General features: G+C 42.4%; 1 protein-coding gene across 1 annotated transcript in view; it reads left to right on the top strand.

The window, feature by feature from the left end:
• Nucleotides 1-11,686, top strand: part of SLC45A2 (solute carrier family 45 member 2) — a 431,739-nt gene extending 420,053 nt beyond the window's left edge. Inside the window, exon 7 of the mRNA XM_078677280.1 lies at nucleotides 11,438-11,686. Within this exon, the coding sequence (XP_078533406.1) occupies nucleotides 11,438-11,662 (225 nt within the window). The 3' untranslated portion in view covers nucleotides 11,663-11,686. The remainder of the gene's footprint in view (nucleotides 1-11,437) is intronic.
• The last annotated feature ends 6,449 nt before the right edge of the window (nucleotides 11,687-18,135 follow it).

The following is an 18,135-nucleotide window of genomic DNA, read 5'->3' as shown; positions in this document are numbered from 1 at the left end:
TCCTTCTAATTGATCATACATAGACTTTGCTTTCCATGTTATACTTTTACACATGAACATAAGTTCATCATCTTGGTACGTTTTGAATCTGTCCGTTCCAATTGTTCCAATAATTAATTCTTCCATATCAATTTTTAATCTTGCCACATCTAATACTTTAGGTTCATATTCTTTTAATTTTAGAGTTTTAAGCCAATCCCTCAATTCTTGTTCCGATGGTCCTACAGGAGTTTGTGTTAAATCTATTTTCTCTATGCTCTTTTCAGGTGTAGTAGAATCAGATTCTTCTCCAGTTGCATACTTATAGGGTGAACTCTGATTAAAAGTTAAGTCAGGCGGGTTTACATTATTTGTTCGCCTAATTTCTGACAAATCTGGATAAATATTTTCTTTTACCTTTTGCAAACTTTGTTGTAAATGGATTGTCAAACTTGGCTCTTTTATTCTTTGGTTTTCAAACACTGGGATTACAGGTCCTATCGTTACTGGGACTGTTACTGCTTCTATGTTTTTGGTAAGCTCTTGTATCTTTTCTGTCAGTTCATTTGTAGATCGTATATATTCAGAAGTATTTGGTTGTTCTTCAACTCGTTTTTCTACCCTATTTACACTTCTTCTTTCGTTATTTTGCTTAAGCGTACCGGTAAGTCTTGTTTATGTCATTGGGGCATTTGGATTATATCTAATTTCTACTCTTTCTGGTATATCTCTAAAATTTTAAAATTGTCTTGGAGTTTCATTAATTCTATCTTGCTACATTAAGAACCCAGTTGGTATGGTGGCGGTCTCCTATTTAATATTTCTTCCAGCACGGTATCCTCTGATTCACTATCATCATAACCTTCTTTCCCTGTTTCCACATTATTCCTCTTCTCTGTAGATTTCCGCCCTTCATATTCATCCACTAATCTAACTGTATACATTCAATCACACATGTCGGCATTTCTCCATCTGCGCATTCTACTCTCATGTTTCTCTTCCCATAATCCACCCAATCTACCTCTTGGTCCGAGATGTCTTTCCGACCTCTCTCGCTCCATTTCATGCATCTCATCCTCCCATTCAACTAGAGCTTCAAATTGAGTCGGTTTAGGTCTTGGTTCAAGTTTCATCATCCTATCTCTCAAATTTCGCAAAACTGCCACATTAAAAGATCCGACTTCTGGAAAAGCTAACGCACCATCATTCCTGGTATACCTAGCCCAATTCTTTAGCCAAACACATGTATGGTAACCATATTGTGACAACATATAGGAAGCAGGCGTTTTCTGCGAGGAAGTAATTTTCCCTCTTTTGTTACTATCGCCTTGTCCTTTTTAAACACATTTTTCAATTTCTTAAACCATGAAGGTTTCTCCTTTTCTTCTCCTTAATAATAACCCATTTTCCTGATAATTCCCTGTCTTTCAAAAGATCGCGTACTCCTCTGTTGCTGTTCCGTAACACCAACCTGTCACAGCGCGGTTTACACTAGCGTACCGATTAGAACAAGATACGTCTCCTTAGTGCTTAAACAATAGTTTTGCTGCTTTTCGTGATGCACCAATCAGCCCTTACTCGGTCTTGGTCACAAGGACCAATCCCTGCGCAACACTTTTGACGCCAGCTCCTGCTCCGGCTTCTGCAGCTTCGACTGACCCCTCCTTTACAAGGTTTATCGAGAAGCCGTATTTACAAGATATACAACTGAATCGGTTAGTAACTTACACAAAACAACTCCATTCGTCTGTTTCGCTAAACAAAGTGATAGAATTTTCAATCGTACAAGTATTCTGTATTTTCCAGTAGACAGCGCTTACCTCTTCTCTACCACAGAATTTTAGACTCGCCAATAAATTAGCACCACTTCCTCTACTTTACCCTTCTCTCAAGCTCGGGTTAAGCTCTATTACTCTCCCAGCAGTAAGTTTTAAATCAGGATACACAATGATCCCTGTACTTGAAGGCTAAGATTTTATAGACTGTCCTCGCTATGCATTTATCCTTTCACACATAAAGGTCCCTAAACTTGTGATGTACGATGACACCACTGTGATGTACGACAACACCACTGTAATATACGACGATATTACCTTTTGAAACAGACTATGCGATGTGCAACTTCACTTGCCACACTTCCTCTGCCTGCAGACAGAGTGACTAGCTTCACACAATCCTCTGAAGCCTTTTCAGGACTACATATAACGTAATACAAACTCAACAGATGTTAGTCATAATTATGTACATCAAAACCCTTATATATCACTTTATACATAATCCTAGCTAATTCTATAGCAACCAATGCTCTGCTACCAAGTTAATTACTGTTGCAGCGCTACTCCGGAAATGTTTTATAAAACCATATCACCTTTCCCTGAAGTACCAAATCACACATTACTCAGTGGGGCCCATGACACTGCGAGTTACTCACAAACACTTTCATTCTACTTCATGGATCGGTGTGATTCAAAGGAGAGCTGCTGGATCATAGCGGAGTGTCTAAATCAAAATTAAATATTAATACTATATACACCTGCAGTTTAAAGGAATTTTACCATGTTTTTTATTAATGAGACATTTTATTCAGACACACCACCATTATGGTCAATGTATCTGCTGGTAAAAAATTAGGCTAAGGAAAATACAAGACCAGCTTAATTCTTCATTTATCTAATTTTTATTAAAAGCAAAGTTTAGCATGTCTAGCAGTTAATTCGCTTTATTTATTTCTGTATTCGAAAATAACCTTAAAAGAGTAAAAGTTTTATCTCAAACGGTTATTTTCATTTATTTCAAGGATTCAGAAATAGACATTATTATTTAGGTTTCAGGACACAAGTATTCGCAAAAGACAGATAGTTCCCAAAGTTCATTTTCTCCTAGCTCCCTAACTAACAACCTCATCTAAAACTCATTTCTCATTCAAAGAAAATAGAAAATGTATTCAAAGTCTTACATCTCAGGAAAAATCAGCATTCCGACAGCATCTCAGGAGGAAATCGAAAAGAGAGTTTTTTCTTAAGAAAAGTCACGTCTTTTTATACCCTATTTCACTAACTTTATCTACAAAATTAACTATCCGTACAAACTCAAGTCCTGATTGGACAATTTGAGGGTGGATGAGCATCACCTCATCATTCTAATATTCAATGTCTGTAGCATCAGCTGAAATTAAAGAGTTCTTTGTTTAAAAAAGTGTCCGGCCTAGTCATGTCCTCAACTGGTAATATCAAGATCCTTTCCCATGGTTTATAACTCAACCGTTTATATTTTGTTGGCAGTCATCTGGACTTTCAGGTCATGTTGGCCTTGAACTGTTCTCGCTCAGGCACAGGCAGCTCACATTCATTCTCGGCTCTGGCCGCACATGCGCAGTATCTTTCACTGTCACAGTTATCGAAAACCTTAATTTTTAGGTAGGCCTCACGAGCCAGAATGGGAACTGTCATAGAAACAAACACAAATAAATGTTAATTATTGAAATATAACCCTTCTGTTTAGCTCCCCCATACTAAGGTTTTCCCTGTTAGTTGTTACCTAGCAAATAAGCAACACATATGCATGGTATGCTTACCTGTCTTCATGTTTTTGCCACAAAATACATGAACAGAAAGCACATTTATGCCGCTTTTGATTAAGTTAAAGCTTTTGCATTAGTAAACTCCATGACGACATTACTAAATTAGTCAGTTATAGTTTTTCATGCAAGCAGATTAATATTCCCACGTGTATTTGTCTGTGCATTCCATACTACGTTGATTAGTATACCAAACCACACAATTAATAGAGGTTACAGTTATGAGGAAATAACTTCACGAGGGGTATACAAAATGTTGTTTCTTCACCTCACTCCATCAATGGCAAACTCCCACTTGCAGCAAATTATTCAGAGTGCAAAGTGGAGTAAAGCACCACACACCGACCATTGGCACCACAACACACAAAGCAATATCACTGAAATAAGAGAGAAGAAAATTAAGAAAGAAAAGAAAGAAAAATAAGCAAAAGGAATTTGAGTCATAAAGAAAGCACATGGAAGTGCAAGACGCAGTACCGCACATCCCGTCCTTAACTCTTGAAAATAAGCTCACAGCCATTTATGAGTGTTGTAAACTAGTGAAACCGCAAAAAACAAAGGATAGAAATCCCCCTAAAGACTAAAGGAGCATATCAGCACTTGCTGTTGAAGCAAGGGAATCAATTGTAAGTCGCTCCACAGTCAGCAGAACTTTCTCATAAGAAAACACTTGAAGACACATCAGATGCAGCAAGCACATCATTACAATCCATCTGGTCAACAAAATCAGTAGGCACTAAGAAATCAAGAAAATATCACCTCAGACAATCATCAAAATACGCCAGGGAATCAGAGGACCGCCTCCATTCTGAGAGCTGTGCAACAAGCCCCACTTATTTAGTACAACTATCAGCCTCCCAACTTGACACATCTTGCCAGCATGAGCCACACCACAATATGAACAATGCTACTTATCCAGCAACAGGAGCAGCTCAGCTGACATAACGAACAAGGTGGCAAATCCAGAGTCATGGAACAACATCAAGGTGCTGTCTCCTTAAGTAGAAGAGAAATGTTTTTTCATTTTTCTGTAAGGGTGTAGATATCATATCAGACACATGTTATTTTTCTCTTATGAAGGGATGAATCCTGTGTCATGAGGACACTAGGACCTGCCAGTTCATAGTCCTCCTAGGTCTACAGCCATGACAATAGACACCACTTCCTGCCACAGGGACTGGACAAAAAGTGTGGGATGTTGCTCAGCTGTTCTGGGCAACACATATGGGTCAATATGGGTCAATACAGGCTCCCCCATAAGTAAAAGATTTAGTGAAAGGGCTTATCAAAACAAATAATAAGGTAATACAATTTGTCTGTCTATATTGTCTATTCATCCTGCATCTGGACACGGCAATGACCAAGAGGTCCTGAAGCACCACAAGACTTGCTGAATATGAGACCAGCTGCTATTGTTTTATCGTCATCCGTGCATCACTCATTGGTGCTCGTGCAGGTTCCAGGTAGGGAGTAGGTGAGCTACCACCTATATGAAAATTATTTGTTGCTCCCTCATGGCATCATACGCCATATTGAGATGGCTAAATCCCAGTAGTCGTATAGTTTTTTGACATGTTGAAACATTGTTACATTATCCAAATAGTATACATAAGTTAAAAACATCTTAAAAAAGTAAATAACATTCAATATCTATTAGTCTCTAAACCTTTAATAGATCAATGTAAATGGCAAAACGAAAAACACACCCCAAGATACACAAGAAAAAATGTGTGTAATTGATTTTCCAGCTTTGGAATAAAATCCCCATTTATTGACTTTATGTTAATTCTACTTGATTTATAAATTAAGAGCAAAGACTTATTTGCTACTAGGAAATTGGCTCATGAATATTAGATATGTTGATTACATTTAATAAAGAGTATTAAGTCCCATGCAAGTGTTCAATTTCAACAAATATGCATGTCTGTGATAAATTAATTGAAAACTGTAAACCTTTGCAACGTGTTTGTACTGTTATATTGAATGTTTGATTTCAATGTCTTTGGGAAAACTATAACCATCTGTGAACTATGTAGGAAATGTGTTTTGGCCACTTAGTCCCCCTGGCATTTTCCCTTTTGTCTACCTGTCTTTTAGATTATATCTGTGAGTGAGTCTTATTAACTGAGTTTCTCTCATGGCTAATTATATGGAAATAAACTGAGTGTGCTAACTGCCAGGGTCTGCTTTTTAAAGTAGAGCTGCTTCTGTTATCTAGGGTAGGAGGCTGTGGGCTGGTTATACTCAAGCATATGAGGACACGCAAGTGCAAAATTAGCATATAAGGCACACGTCTAGCTCAGCCCAGTATCTGCGCACAGGCCCTGTCACAGAAGTGACACTTAAGGGATTTGTGCTAACTTGATCTTGACGTAGGCCTTGTGCTGTGAGTGGGCAATCATAATGTAGATGTAGTACTTACTTACAAGTGAAATTTACCCCCAAAGCACAGTTTTGCCCCACTTAAGCCTACATGTTCCAGAGACTTTTTAACAACAAGGGACCCCAATTCAGTCAGGCAGGGACCTCGGGGAACAATTTTATGGAAACAACAGTGGTCCCATGCATATGTAATAAAACACAACCAATAAATATAGACGAAATCGCTTCTATATTTTCAGAAGGACATGTCCAGCCGGACAGAGGTCTTTCAGGTTTACTTAATAAACAAGATTCGTCAGAAAATAGAAGTTAGGAATACCTTCCACAATGCCCCTATGTGGTACACAAGCCTGTGCCCAACACTCACGGGGTGATTACAGTTGGAGAAAACAGGAAAGGTTCAAGGCAAAACAAACGTTTTTCTGTTTACATACAAATTACACAGAAAATATCAAGCTGCACCATTACATAAAATCAATCAATCAGATTTGTATCGGGTGCATGAGCAAGTCGACGGCGTTTCGGTTCCATTAAGGAATCATAGGAACCATCATCTGGACAATTAAATACTTTGCCTTTACACTAAACCTCAATTTTGCCTATAAGAAGAGATAAAAAGTATACTTTAGGTATAAAATACATAAAAGAATACGTAAAGTGACTCTTTGTGCACAGTGCACATGCTCATTCGTCAGGAAGTGAGGTACTACTCATAACAAGGTTGTCGCGGCAGTGACCTTAATCTCAGCTATAAAGCATGCGTCCAGAGTTGCTATAATGTGTCTAAGGGGCATTAGTGGTTGCGTAAGAATTTTGAACGGAGTGTCCGTGAACTAAAATTGTGGTAAATGTGTACTTAACACTCGCCGATAAGTGGGACTATTTCAGAATAAGTGGGAGGCCCGCACTGCTTACCGAGGCAGAGCGCGTTAGGGCACAGATAGATCAATACTTCTTGATGCCCGGACCAGTCGCCCTGAAAACGGATAACGCATGTTAAAACAACCAGGGGCTTAAGACATACCGGCGGTCGGTAGGGAAGACCATGCAAACAATCTTACCACAGTGTGGCGTCAGGTTAGCCAGTTTACGCGATCGTAACCGGACGACGCCAGGGCAAGCCTAAGTGAAATAAAGTCCATTTTAGAAACGGAACAGCGGGCTAAAATACAGAGTTACTCCTCAGTCACGGTGATAAACTTACCGATTGCTTCGGTCATGGATTGCATTTATGTTGGACAGACAAAACAAAAAATTAAATTACGGATATCCCAGCACCGCAGTCGCATTAGGTGCAAAACCCCCAACGCTCCCTTGGTTGAACATTTTTTGGACATGGGACACACTGAAAATGAGATCCGTTGGACTGTCATCACACAGATCATTATACCACCTAGAGGTGGTGACCTGAGTCGGATGCTCAACAAAGAGGAGTTAAAGTGGATACTGAAGACGGATAGCCTGAATTCCGGCTTGAACCTGCAAGAGGAGTGGACATCATTAATCTGAATTAACCTAATCTTTTCCTGACGCTGTTCAAAAACGAGCGATTCACTGATAATGTTTCCTTGAAATGAGTCTGTATTTTAAAGTCACTTTGCATGTTACTCACGTAAGGTTTCACCTCAAGATGGCCCCTGGAGCTTAGTCCTTCCTTTATTCTTATGCCCCCATTTCCCGTGCACTGCCCAATCACAGCGCACCCAACCCCTTTTCACTTCCTGGTCTCAGTACACGAGCACGCCAGGGAAACACTCCATGACCGAAGCAATCGGTAAGTTTATCACCGTGACTGAGGAGTAACTCTGTATTTTAGCCCGCTGTTCCGTTTCTAAAATGGACTTTATTTCACTTAGGCTTGCCCTGGCGTCGTCCGGTTACGATCGCGTAAACTGGCTAACCTGACGCCACACTGTGGTAAGATTGTTTGCATGGTCTTCCCTACCGACCGCCGGTATGTCTTAAGCCCCTGGTTGTTTTAACATGCGTTATCCGTTTTCAGGGCGACTGGTCCGGGCATCAAGAAGTATTGATCTATCTGTGCCCTAACGCGCTCTGCCTCAGTAAGCAGTGCGGGCCTCCCACTTATTCTGAAATAGTCCCACTTATCGGCGAGTGTTAAGTACACATTTACCACAATTTTAGTTCACGGACACTCCGTTCAAAATTCTTACGCAACCACTAATGCCCCTTAGACACATTATAGCAACTCTGGACGCATGCTTTATAGCTGAGATTAAGGTCACTGCCGCGACAACCTTGTTATGAGTAGTACCTCACTTCCTGACGAATGAGCATGTGCACTGTGCACAAAGAGTCACTTTACGTATTCTTTTATGTATTTTATACCTAAAGTATACTTTTTATCTCTTCTTATAGGCAAAATTGAGGTTTAGTGTAAAGGCAAAGTATTTAATTGTCCTGATGATGGTTCCTATGATTCCTTAATGGAACCGAAACGCCGTCGACTTGCTCATGCACCCGATACAAATCTGATTGATTGATTTTATGTAATGGTGCAGCTTGATATTTTCTGTGTAATTTGTATGTAAACAGAAAAACGTTTGTTTTGCCTTGAACCTTTCCTGTTTTCTCCAACTGTAATCACCCCGTGAGTGTTGGGCACAGGCTTGTGTACCACATAGGGGCATTGTGGAAGGTATTCCTAACTTCTATTTTCTGACGAATCTTGTTTATTAAGTAAACCTGAAAGACCTCTGTCCGGCTGGACATGTCCTTCTGAAAATATAGAAGCGATTTCGTCTATATTTATTGGTTGTGTTTTATTACATATGCATGGGACCACTGTTGTTTCCATAATACATGTTCCAGAGAGGCATCACTCTTAGGGTAAACATGTAAACGGAGTGTAGATCCACACTCACTTTTGTCATAACTACTGTTTTTTTGGCACTTTAAGAATTATCATATTTCCTTGGTTCAGCCGCAGCCCGATTCCTAGTTAAGTACTCTACTGGCCGGCAGGATTATCAAAGACCTCCTCACACAATATAGCTGTTAATAGTCCTTGACCTTGTTCCTGGGATAGGAAGAGGTGGAGAGGAAATATGCATGTGCTAATTAACTCCACAGAGTGCATCTGACCTGGGCAAGCCCACGGAAACACAAGAAGGAAGGCCAGACCTCTGGAACCAAACATGCAGAAGCTCCCCCTTGACGTTTTGGTAAGAAGGGTCATGCAGCCATGTCAGTTGATGTAAAGCTAAGGCTCCCTCATAAGGTCTGTCCATTGACTTCAAGTCCCCATGCTTAAACATCCCAGAGCGCTTTGGAAAAGGGCTGGGACAGGGGTGTAGTGATGATGTATCATGCTAGGATTGGCCAGAAATGCCAATTCTACGTTGCAAACTTTCCACCCCCTCCCATCCTTTCCACCCCTTACCCATGCACAAGGGAGGGACACTTGAGAAGACAGTGGACTTGTGGCTGTGATGTCAGAAAAGTGCCCTGCTGGGTGGAGAAGTCCTCTAATCTCCTCTACTTCCATTGGTGGACCGAAGGACTTTAACTCCAACTGGCCCACAGCAGCAGGATTGTTCTGTCCAAGGCCAGTGGCTATGACACCATTTTAGGAAATGGACTAGCTGGAGGATCCGGCATAGTTACGCTGGGACCAATGTTGACTGATCCTTGACTCCGTTGACAAATATGTGCCCTGCAAGTAGGCATCAGACCCTGGGACCTGAAGAGTATGGCAGGGAGGGTGTTCTGCTTGTTGGCTGTCAAAGAGCTGTGGAAGATACCCCAAGTAGGAGAGAGCATCAGGAGTACAGGCAGATGACCGGTCTGGTGAAGAGCTTTTTATAAATCAAGCTCCGGCAAAGAAAAGCAGATTTAGAGCCAGGAGGCCTGAAGAAAATGATTTTAGTGGCTTCAGCTGGTCAAGAGTACCAAAATGAAATCAAGGTCATTAAAATCGGCCATACGGATCCAGACAAACATGATTCTGAAGCTCTGTTTTCCAGGAGGAAGTAGCAGGTAAAGGAGCAAGTAGCACTCCACGCAAAAGCCAGAATTTTTCCAATGCAAGGCCAACCCTCAAGGGTCAGTGCAACCTAGATCTTGATTTTAAATGGGGCTAGAACATAAGTGGGGACCCCTCCCTAGAGCCACTATTGCCCCCTTGGAATTCCTCTTCCAGGAGTCAAAGTTACAAAATTATCCCAGGTTATGCCACCCCACTGGGACTGAAGAAAACAACAAGAACACGTGGCTGCTACTGGCCACAAAGCATTATCTTGCACAGTGGCAAAGCCGCTAATATAATATTCAAGCTTCGGGCGAAAGTGCTCCCATAAGTCTCTGCGAATGACATACAAGTTTGCATATTGTGCTTTGTGGTTCCACAAGTTGCGCATGAGTAACACCAGTGATGTTGGAGTGTGTTTGGCGAGCTCCTGTGAGTGCAGCAGTTCCCCTGAAATGCTACCCCAAAAGTTGCCTGAAATCTTCCAGATGGTTACATTTATGCTCTTAGAGCCTGTGCCTTTGCACATGGGCATTGGAGTACAGGGACAACTGTTGGTCGGTCCTAAAGTTGCATAAGCGTAAAAGTAGAAATGAGACTCTAGAAGACATATTATTTACTGTAATTCTGTAAAGTGCAAAGTCGGTGGTTGGCAATTCAAGGCTTTACTTCATAATTCATAGCAAAGAATGTTGGTGTTATTCTCACTAACTTTAATGGTGTTACAGATGTGATTTATCAACATGTTACTACTTTTTCTGGTATTGTGACTCCCTTACAAAGCCAGTAGACCTTCATCTCCTTATATTGTGATTGTGTATCTTGTATAGGTGTGGGTATTGGGTTCAGGACCCACTCAGGGTGTAACATATTATGAAGGTGTCAGCAAAGGTATTCTCATCTACTTGACCGTATATAATTGCATTTAATGTTTAGTATTTAGTAGTATGTGAGTATAAAAATGATTTCTTATAGTAAGAAAAAGCTCTGACTTGACAATGGCCTGTTGGGTGTTGTTGTTGCCTACGAGCGGACTGGGGTACTTGCCTACTCCACCTTCCCTGGGTAGGCATTGGGCTGCTCTGCTTCTTTACCCTGAGAGAGTCGAGTGCTACAATGGGGTGCTTAGTTGTCGGTAAAGAGATAGTTGTGAACGTACTGATTTTGAAGGACTCTGATCTTTTCCAACTAATAACCTAGCTTCCTACAAATAGCATTTCAGTTTGAACTAGTTAAAAGATTCATTTTTAAGTCATGTGTCGAAGTTATAACCTGTTTGCTCCTGAAGGCAGGTGACCGAGCAACACACTTTTTAAGAACAATCTTATTTCTACACACTTAAAGCACCAGGAGTTCTTCAGTTTCTACATCAGGCTGAAGCTATAAGTAAAATGTATTAGCACTTTGAAGCATTTTCTTTTTCATCTGTCAAGATATTTCATGGTTCAGTAGCTATTGGTCAAAAAGTGTCACGGTTTCACAGTTTTTTTTTTTTTGTTTGTTTTTTGCAGGAGCAAAATCAGGCGAATGGATTGATATCGGAACATACCCGAGGCAAGGGGATCGACTGCGCTGCCCTCACCGCCATGGTTCAGCTGGCACAGCTCATTGTTGGTGTGGTGCTGGGGTTCTTGGTCAGCTTGGCAGGCAGTGTGGTCGTGGTTGTCATTTCGGCTTCTACCGTTGCGTTGATTGGTTGCTGTTTTGTTGCTGTCTTTGTAAGATATGTTGAATAAAACAGTACACCTATGAACGTGTTCATCTGTGGTACTTGACTGGTCTAGTTCGGAAGACCCACTTTTTTTCCGGCACGTTCTTTCTGATTTTTATTTTTTAATTATACTGCGTTCCATAATGCATAAATACACCGTTTAGCTAGGTATTCTGGATACATCTGGATGAAATTAGTCACTCTATCATGAACTGCTGTTTGCTACATAGAATACCATTCTCTCTATGTACCAAAATAGCTTAGTTGTTTGGCACAAATGCACATTTTCACATGGAACTTTTTAAGTCTGGCTTTAGACAGGATTTTTTGATTTTACTAAGATAGTACATACAGTATATAATTACATTCAGGCAGCCAACCATTGATCAGTTATTGAGTCATTCACATCAGTGGCATAACATGGGCATGCCCTGCAGCCCTTGTAGGATGGGGGGCCCTGAGCACCAGGAGGCCCCCTGAGCATAGTACCCTGACCTGAGAGCTCCCGACGTAATGTGCATTATGCTGCATAGAGCAATCTGGCCTTCCCTGGCGTCATTGGACACACATTCCCTGTGGCCAGGAAATAAGAGCTTTTTTTTAAAATTTAGAATCCTGTTTTTTTAAAGATTTTATAAGGTAAGACATACAGACACAGTACAGAGCAGAGAGGAACAATTGGAAGGGATGTGATGTGATAAGACTGTAGAGGTCAATGGTTTTAAAGCATAGTGTCATGTGTCTTATACGTTGGGCAGGTGAAAGAGATGATATGAGGGTAGGGCATATTGCCGATCTTTATAATGCCCCATGGTAATATCAAGGTGGAGGGGGGAAATGAGAAAGTGCAGTGAAGGAAAGAAGGAGCAGAGTGAAGAAAGGGAAAGGTGGAGGAAAAAAGGAAGAAGTGGGAGAGGGTGGTAAGGTGAAATGGGGTGAAGGCATGTGGATGGAGAGGTTTTTGAGAGGACGGGGATGGCTGCCACCTATGGGGGAGGATAAGTTAGAGATGTCGGTGTCCAAATTTGACCATATTATTTGTTTTTCTTCAATGAAGTTTTTAGGTTTGAGTTTAGCGAGTTGTCAGCTCCTCTGGTGAATTTAACCCACTCCCACCATACATGGAGCTTAAGTTTGGAAAGGTCTTTCAATTCAGATAGGATGGCTTTCAGACTAGTGGAGAGGATATCCCACAGAATCCGTTACCTTTTTGTAAATTTTAGAGCCAGTGTCAGAGGGAAAAATGTCCAGAGCAATTGGGGTGAGGTCAGGCGACCATTTCATATGAACAATTTGTGAAATAATTTCACTGACTTCCAACCAGAACTTTTTTAGAAAATGTACAATTTGTAAGTATGCTGTTGGTCAGCCAATTCATTCCTGCAGCTCGCGGAATGTATTGGTGTACAGAGCTATTTATGTTTTACAAAGTTTTAGCTTCTTTGACTCTCTGCTATTTTTTTTCCTTTTACGCACTCACGATTTCAGGTAATTTCTGGCCATCATTATTATTTTTTCATTTTGTAGCCGATTTCCATGTCAACAAACTTTTGGCCAGTATTTTGTAACCACGCATGCCATCAAGGTGACACGTATAAAGTTACTATAGTGACCACATGATTGTTCCTGGTCTTCTTGTCCCCTCATCCTTGTGTCAGAAGAATGATCAAAGCCTTCTTCATTGTCATGTTACTTAAACGAGGAGTGACTGACTGGTATGTACCTAATGCAAAATGGATTTATGCAATTCTCAAAAGATGTAATCGGTTTAGAAGCAGAGTGACTAACCAGGGGCCACTTGACTATGGTTGTCACGAAATTTGTGAAAAGGGCCTGGCAGATACAGACTAAGTGCGATTGGGTGTTGTATGCTCCCTAAATTTTTGGAGTGTTACATGCCTATGATGCTTTAATCGTGGTGAATGTATATGTGAACCAGGGGAAGCCAACTAACTTTAACACTAAATGGAAGCTGGTTGTAAAATATTTGATTATTCTAGGCGGCCTCTCTGTATCTACCCCTTTAACAATTGCCAGGGATTTTAATGTTCAGTTAGTTCTCCCTTGAGAGGATAATTCCCATGGGGAAATGTTTGAAGCTTATAACATACATGTGTCAGTTTTTCTTCCTTGTACTCAAACAAGTCGGTCTCTCTGGCTACCAAGGCTTTTATCTGAAGTAAGATTTGTCTTTCTAAACGGTTGTTTTGATAGTCATGCTCCAGGAGCCAAAACATATGTGTATAGCAACCAGAAGTATCCTATAGAGTACATGTTTCTACAAGCGTAGAACTTTGAGCTGTGCAATTCCTTTAGAGTGGTTGTAACTGGAAGTGATCACTGGGTCTTAAAGGTGGTTTTCCAGTTGGAACCCATCCCAAGGCAAACTCTGATCTCCCTGGAAACCTTTTATGTGAGAAGAATAACGATTCATATTGATGACAGGTATATGGCACTTATGTGTGATTACCAAGCTGGCAAATTATTTCCACCAGTGGGGGGAGAGGGAGAGGATTTGGTATAGTGATTAAGGTGAGATCTTCTGGGAAGTTGTATAGTGTTTGATGCTGGAAATTGTGAATTGCAGTATTATCTGTAAAGGCTCAGTTTGCTCCACGGCGAGTAAACATCCCTGGTTTGATCTCCAATGCCAAGCTTTAAAGGCAAGGCTTCAGTAATTTTGTCCACCCTAAGCGTGGAAGGGTATACTCAGACATGAGTCCCTTGCTCATTGCACCATCCGGATTCAAGCAAGCCGGGCCGAAGACGGCTGTAATGCCAGAAACCGGTCCCCGGAAGCTTGTTTCCTTCCCAGTGTAAGAATTGGCTTTTGTAGTTTGGTTTGCCCTGTTCCCATCATGCACTGGGACAGGAACAGACTAATTTGCATACAGCCAGGTTCTGAAACTGGGATGGTGCAATGAGCTAAAAAACGGTGTTGGATCTAGCCCTGATCTCTTGACTGGGTGAGAGTATTCTGCTTAATTCAGAGACTCTGTCCCTCACCACCCCTTGTTGTAAATAATTTTGTCCACCCTAAGCGTGGAAGGGTATACTCAGACATGAGTCCCTTGCTCATTGCACCATCAGGATTCAAGCAAGCCGGGCCGAAGACGGCTGTAATGCCAGAAACCGGTCCCCGGAAGCTTGTTTCCTTCCCAGTGTAAGAATTGGCTTTTGTAGTTTGGTTTGCCCTGTTCCCATCATGCACTGGGACAGGAACAGACTAATTTGCATACAGCCAGGTTCTGAAACTGGGATGGTGCAATGAGCTAAAAAACGGTGTTGGATCTAGCCCTGATCTCTTGACTGGGTGAGAGTATTCTGCTTAATTCAGAGACTCTGTCCCTCACCACCCCTTGTTGTAAATAATTTTGTCCACCCTAAGCGTGGAAGGGTATACTCAGACATGAGTCCCTTGCTCATTGCACCATCAGGATTCAAGCAAGCCGGGCCGAAGACGGCTGTAATGCCAGAAACCGGTCCCCGGAAGCTTGTTTCCTTCCCAGTGTAAGAATTGGCTTTTGTAGTTTGGTTTGCCCTGTTCCCATCATGCACTGGGACAGGAACAGACTAATTTGCATACAGCCAGGTTCTGAAACTGGGATGGTGCAATGAGCTAAAAAACGGTGTTGGATCTAGCCCTGATCTCTTGACTGGGTGAGAGTATTCTGCTTAATTCAGAGACTCTGTCCCTCACCACCCCTTGTTGTAAATAATTTTGTCCACCCTAAGCGTGGAAGGGTATACTCAGACATGAGTCCCTTGCTCATTGCACCATCAGGATTCAAGCAAGCCGGGCCGAAGACGGCTGTAATGCCAGAAACCGGTCCCCGGAAGCTTGTTTCCTTCCCAGTGTAAGAATTGGCTTTTGTAGTTTGGTTTGCCCTGTTCCCATCATGCACTGGGACAGGAACAGACTAATTTGCATACAGCCAGGTTCTGAAACTGGGATGGTGCAATGAGCTAAAAAACGGTGTTGGATCTAGCCCTGATCTCTTGACTGGGTGAGAGTATTCTGCTTAATTCAGAGACTCTGTCCCTCACCACCCCTTGTTGTAAATAATTTTGTCCACCCTAAGCGTGGAAGGGTATACTCAGACATGAGTCCCTTGCTCATTGCACCATCAGGATTCAAGCAAGCCGGGCCGAAGACGGCTGTAATGCCAGAAACCGGTCCCCGGAAGCTTGTTTCCTTCCCAGTGTAAGAATTGGCTTTTGTAGTTTGGTTTGCCCTGTTCCCATCATGCACTGGGACAGGAACAGACTAATTTGCATACAGCCAGGTTCTGAAACTGGGATGGTGCAATGAGCTAAAAAACGGTGTTGGATCTAGCCCTGATCTCTTGACTGGGTGAGAGTATTCTGCTTAATTCAGAGACTCTGTCCCTCACCACCCCTTGTTGTAAATAATTTTGTCCACCCTAAGCGTGGAAGGGTATACTCAGACATGAGTCCCTTGCTCATTGCACCATCAGGATTCAAGCAAGCCGGGCCGAAGACGGCTGTAATGCCAGAAACCGGTCCCCGGAAGCTTGTTTCCTTCCCAGTGTAAGAATTGGCTTTTGTAGTTTGGTTTGCCCTGTTCCCATCATGCACTGGGACAGGAACAGACTAATTTGCATACAGCCAGGTTCTGAAACTGGGATGGTGCAATGAGCTAAAAAACGGTGTTGGATCTAGCCCTGATCTCTTGACTGGGTGAGAGTATTCTGCTTAATTCAGAGACTCTGTCCCTCACCACCCCTTGTTGTAAATAATTTTGTCCACCCTAAGCGTGGAAGGGTATACTCAGACATGAGTCCCTTGCTCATTGCACCATCAGGATTCAAGCAAGCCGGGCCGAAGACGGCTGTAATGCCAGAAACCGGTCCCCGGAAGCTTGTTTCCTTCCCAGTGTAAGAATTGGCTTTTGTAGTTTGGTTTGCCCTGTTCCCATCATGCACTGGGACAGGAACAGACTAATTTGCATACAGCCAGGTTCTGAAACTGGGATGGTGCAATGAGCTAAAAAACGGTGTTGGATCTAGCCCTGATCTCTTGACTGGGTGAGAGTATTCTGCTTAATTCAGAGACTCTGTCCCTCACCACCCCTTGTTGTAAATAATTTTGTCCACCCTAAGCGTGGAAGGGTATACTCAGACATGAGTCCCTTGCTCATTGCACCATCAGGATTCAAGCAAGCCGGGCCGAAGACGGCTGTAATGCCAGAAACCGGTCCCCGGAAGCTTGTTTCCTTCCCAGTGTAAGAATTGGCTTTTGTAGTTTGGTTTGCCCTGTTCCCATCATGCACTGGGACAGGAACAGACTAATTTGCATACAGCCAGGTTCTGAAACTGGGATGGTGCAATGAGCTAAAAAACGGTGTTGGATCTAGCCCTGATCTCTTGACTGGGTGAGAGTATTCTGCTTAATTCAGAGACTCTGTCCCTCACCACCCCTTGTTGTAAATAATTTTGTCCACCCTAAGCGTGGAAGGGTATACTCAGACATGAGTCCCTTGCTCATTGCACCATCAGGATTCAAGCAAGCCGGGCCGAAGACGGCTGTAATGCCAGAAACCGGTCCCCGGAAGCTTGTTTCCTTCCCAGTGTAAGAATTGGCTTTTGTAGTTTGGTTTGCCCTGTTCCCATCATGCACTGGGACAGGAACAGACTAATTTGCATACAGCCAGGTTCTGAAACTGGGATGGTGCAATGAGCTAAAAAACGGTGTTGGATCTAGCCCTGATCTCTTGACTGGGTGAGAGTATTCTGCTTAATTCAGAGACTCTGTCCCTCACCACCCCTTGTTGTAAATAATTTTGTCCACCCTAAGCGTGGAAGGGTATACTCAGACATGAGTCCCTTGCTCATTGCACCATCAGGATTCAAGCAAGCCGGGCCGAAGACGGCTGTAATGCCAGAAACCGGTCCCCGGAAGCTTGTTTCCTTCCCAGTGTAAGAATTGGCTTTTGTAGTTTGGTTTGCCCTGTTCCCATCATGCACTGGGACAGGAACAGACTAATTTGCATACAGCCAGGTTCTGAAACTGGGATGGTGCAATGAGCTAAAAAACGGTGTTGGATCTAGCCCTGATCTCTTGACTGGGTGAGAGTATTCTGCTTAATTCAGAGACTCTGTCCCTCACCACCCCTTGTTGTAAATAATTTTGTCCACCCTAAGCGTGGAAGGGTATACTCAGACATGAGTCCCTTGCTCATTGCACCATCAGGATTCAAGCAAGCCGGGCCGAAGACGGCTGTAATGCCAGAAACCGGTCCCCGGAAGCTTGTTTCCTTCCCAGTGTAAGAATTGGCTTTTGTAGTTTGGTTTGCCCTGTTCCCATCATGCACTGGGACAGGAACAGACTAATTTGCATACAGCCAGGTTCTGAAACTGGGATGGTGCAATGAGCTAAAAAACGGTGTTGGATCTAGCCCTGATCTCTTGACTGGGTGAGAGTATTCTGCTTAATTCAGAGACTCTGTCCCTCACCACCCCTTGTTGTAAATAATTT

This window comes from Lissotriton helveticus, chromosome 2_1 (assembly GCF_964261635.1).
Source record: "Lissotriton helveticus chromosome 2_1, aLisHel1.1, whole genome shotgun sequence".
NCBI classification, from domain to species: domain Eukaryota; kingdom Metazoa; phylum Chordata; class Amphibia; order Caudata; family Salamandridae; genus Lissotriton; species Lissotriton helveticus.
Note: the sequence above shows the minus strand (reverse complement) of the source record. Positions and strands in the feature narration are given on the sequence as shown.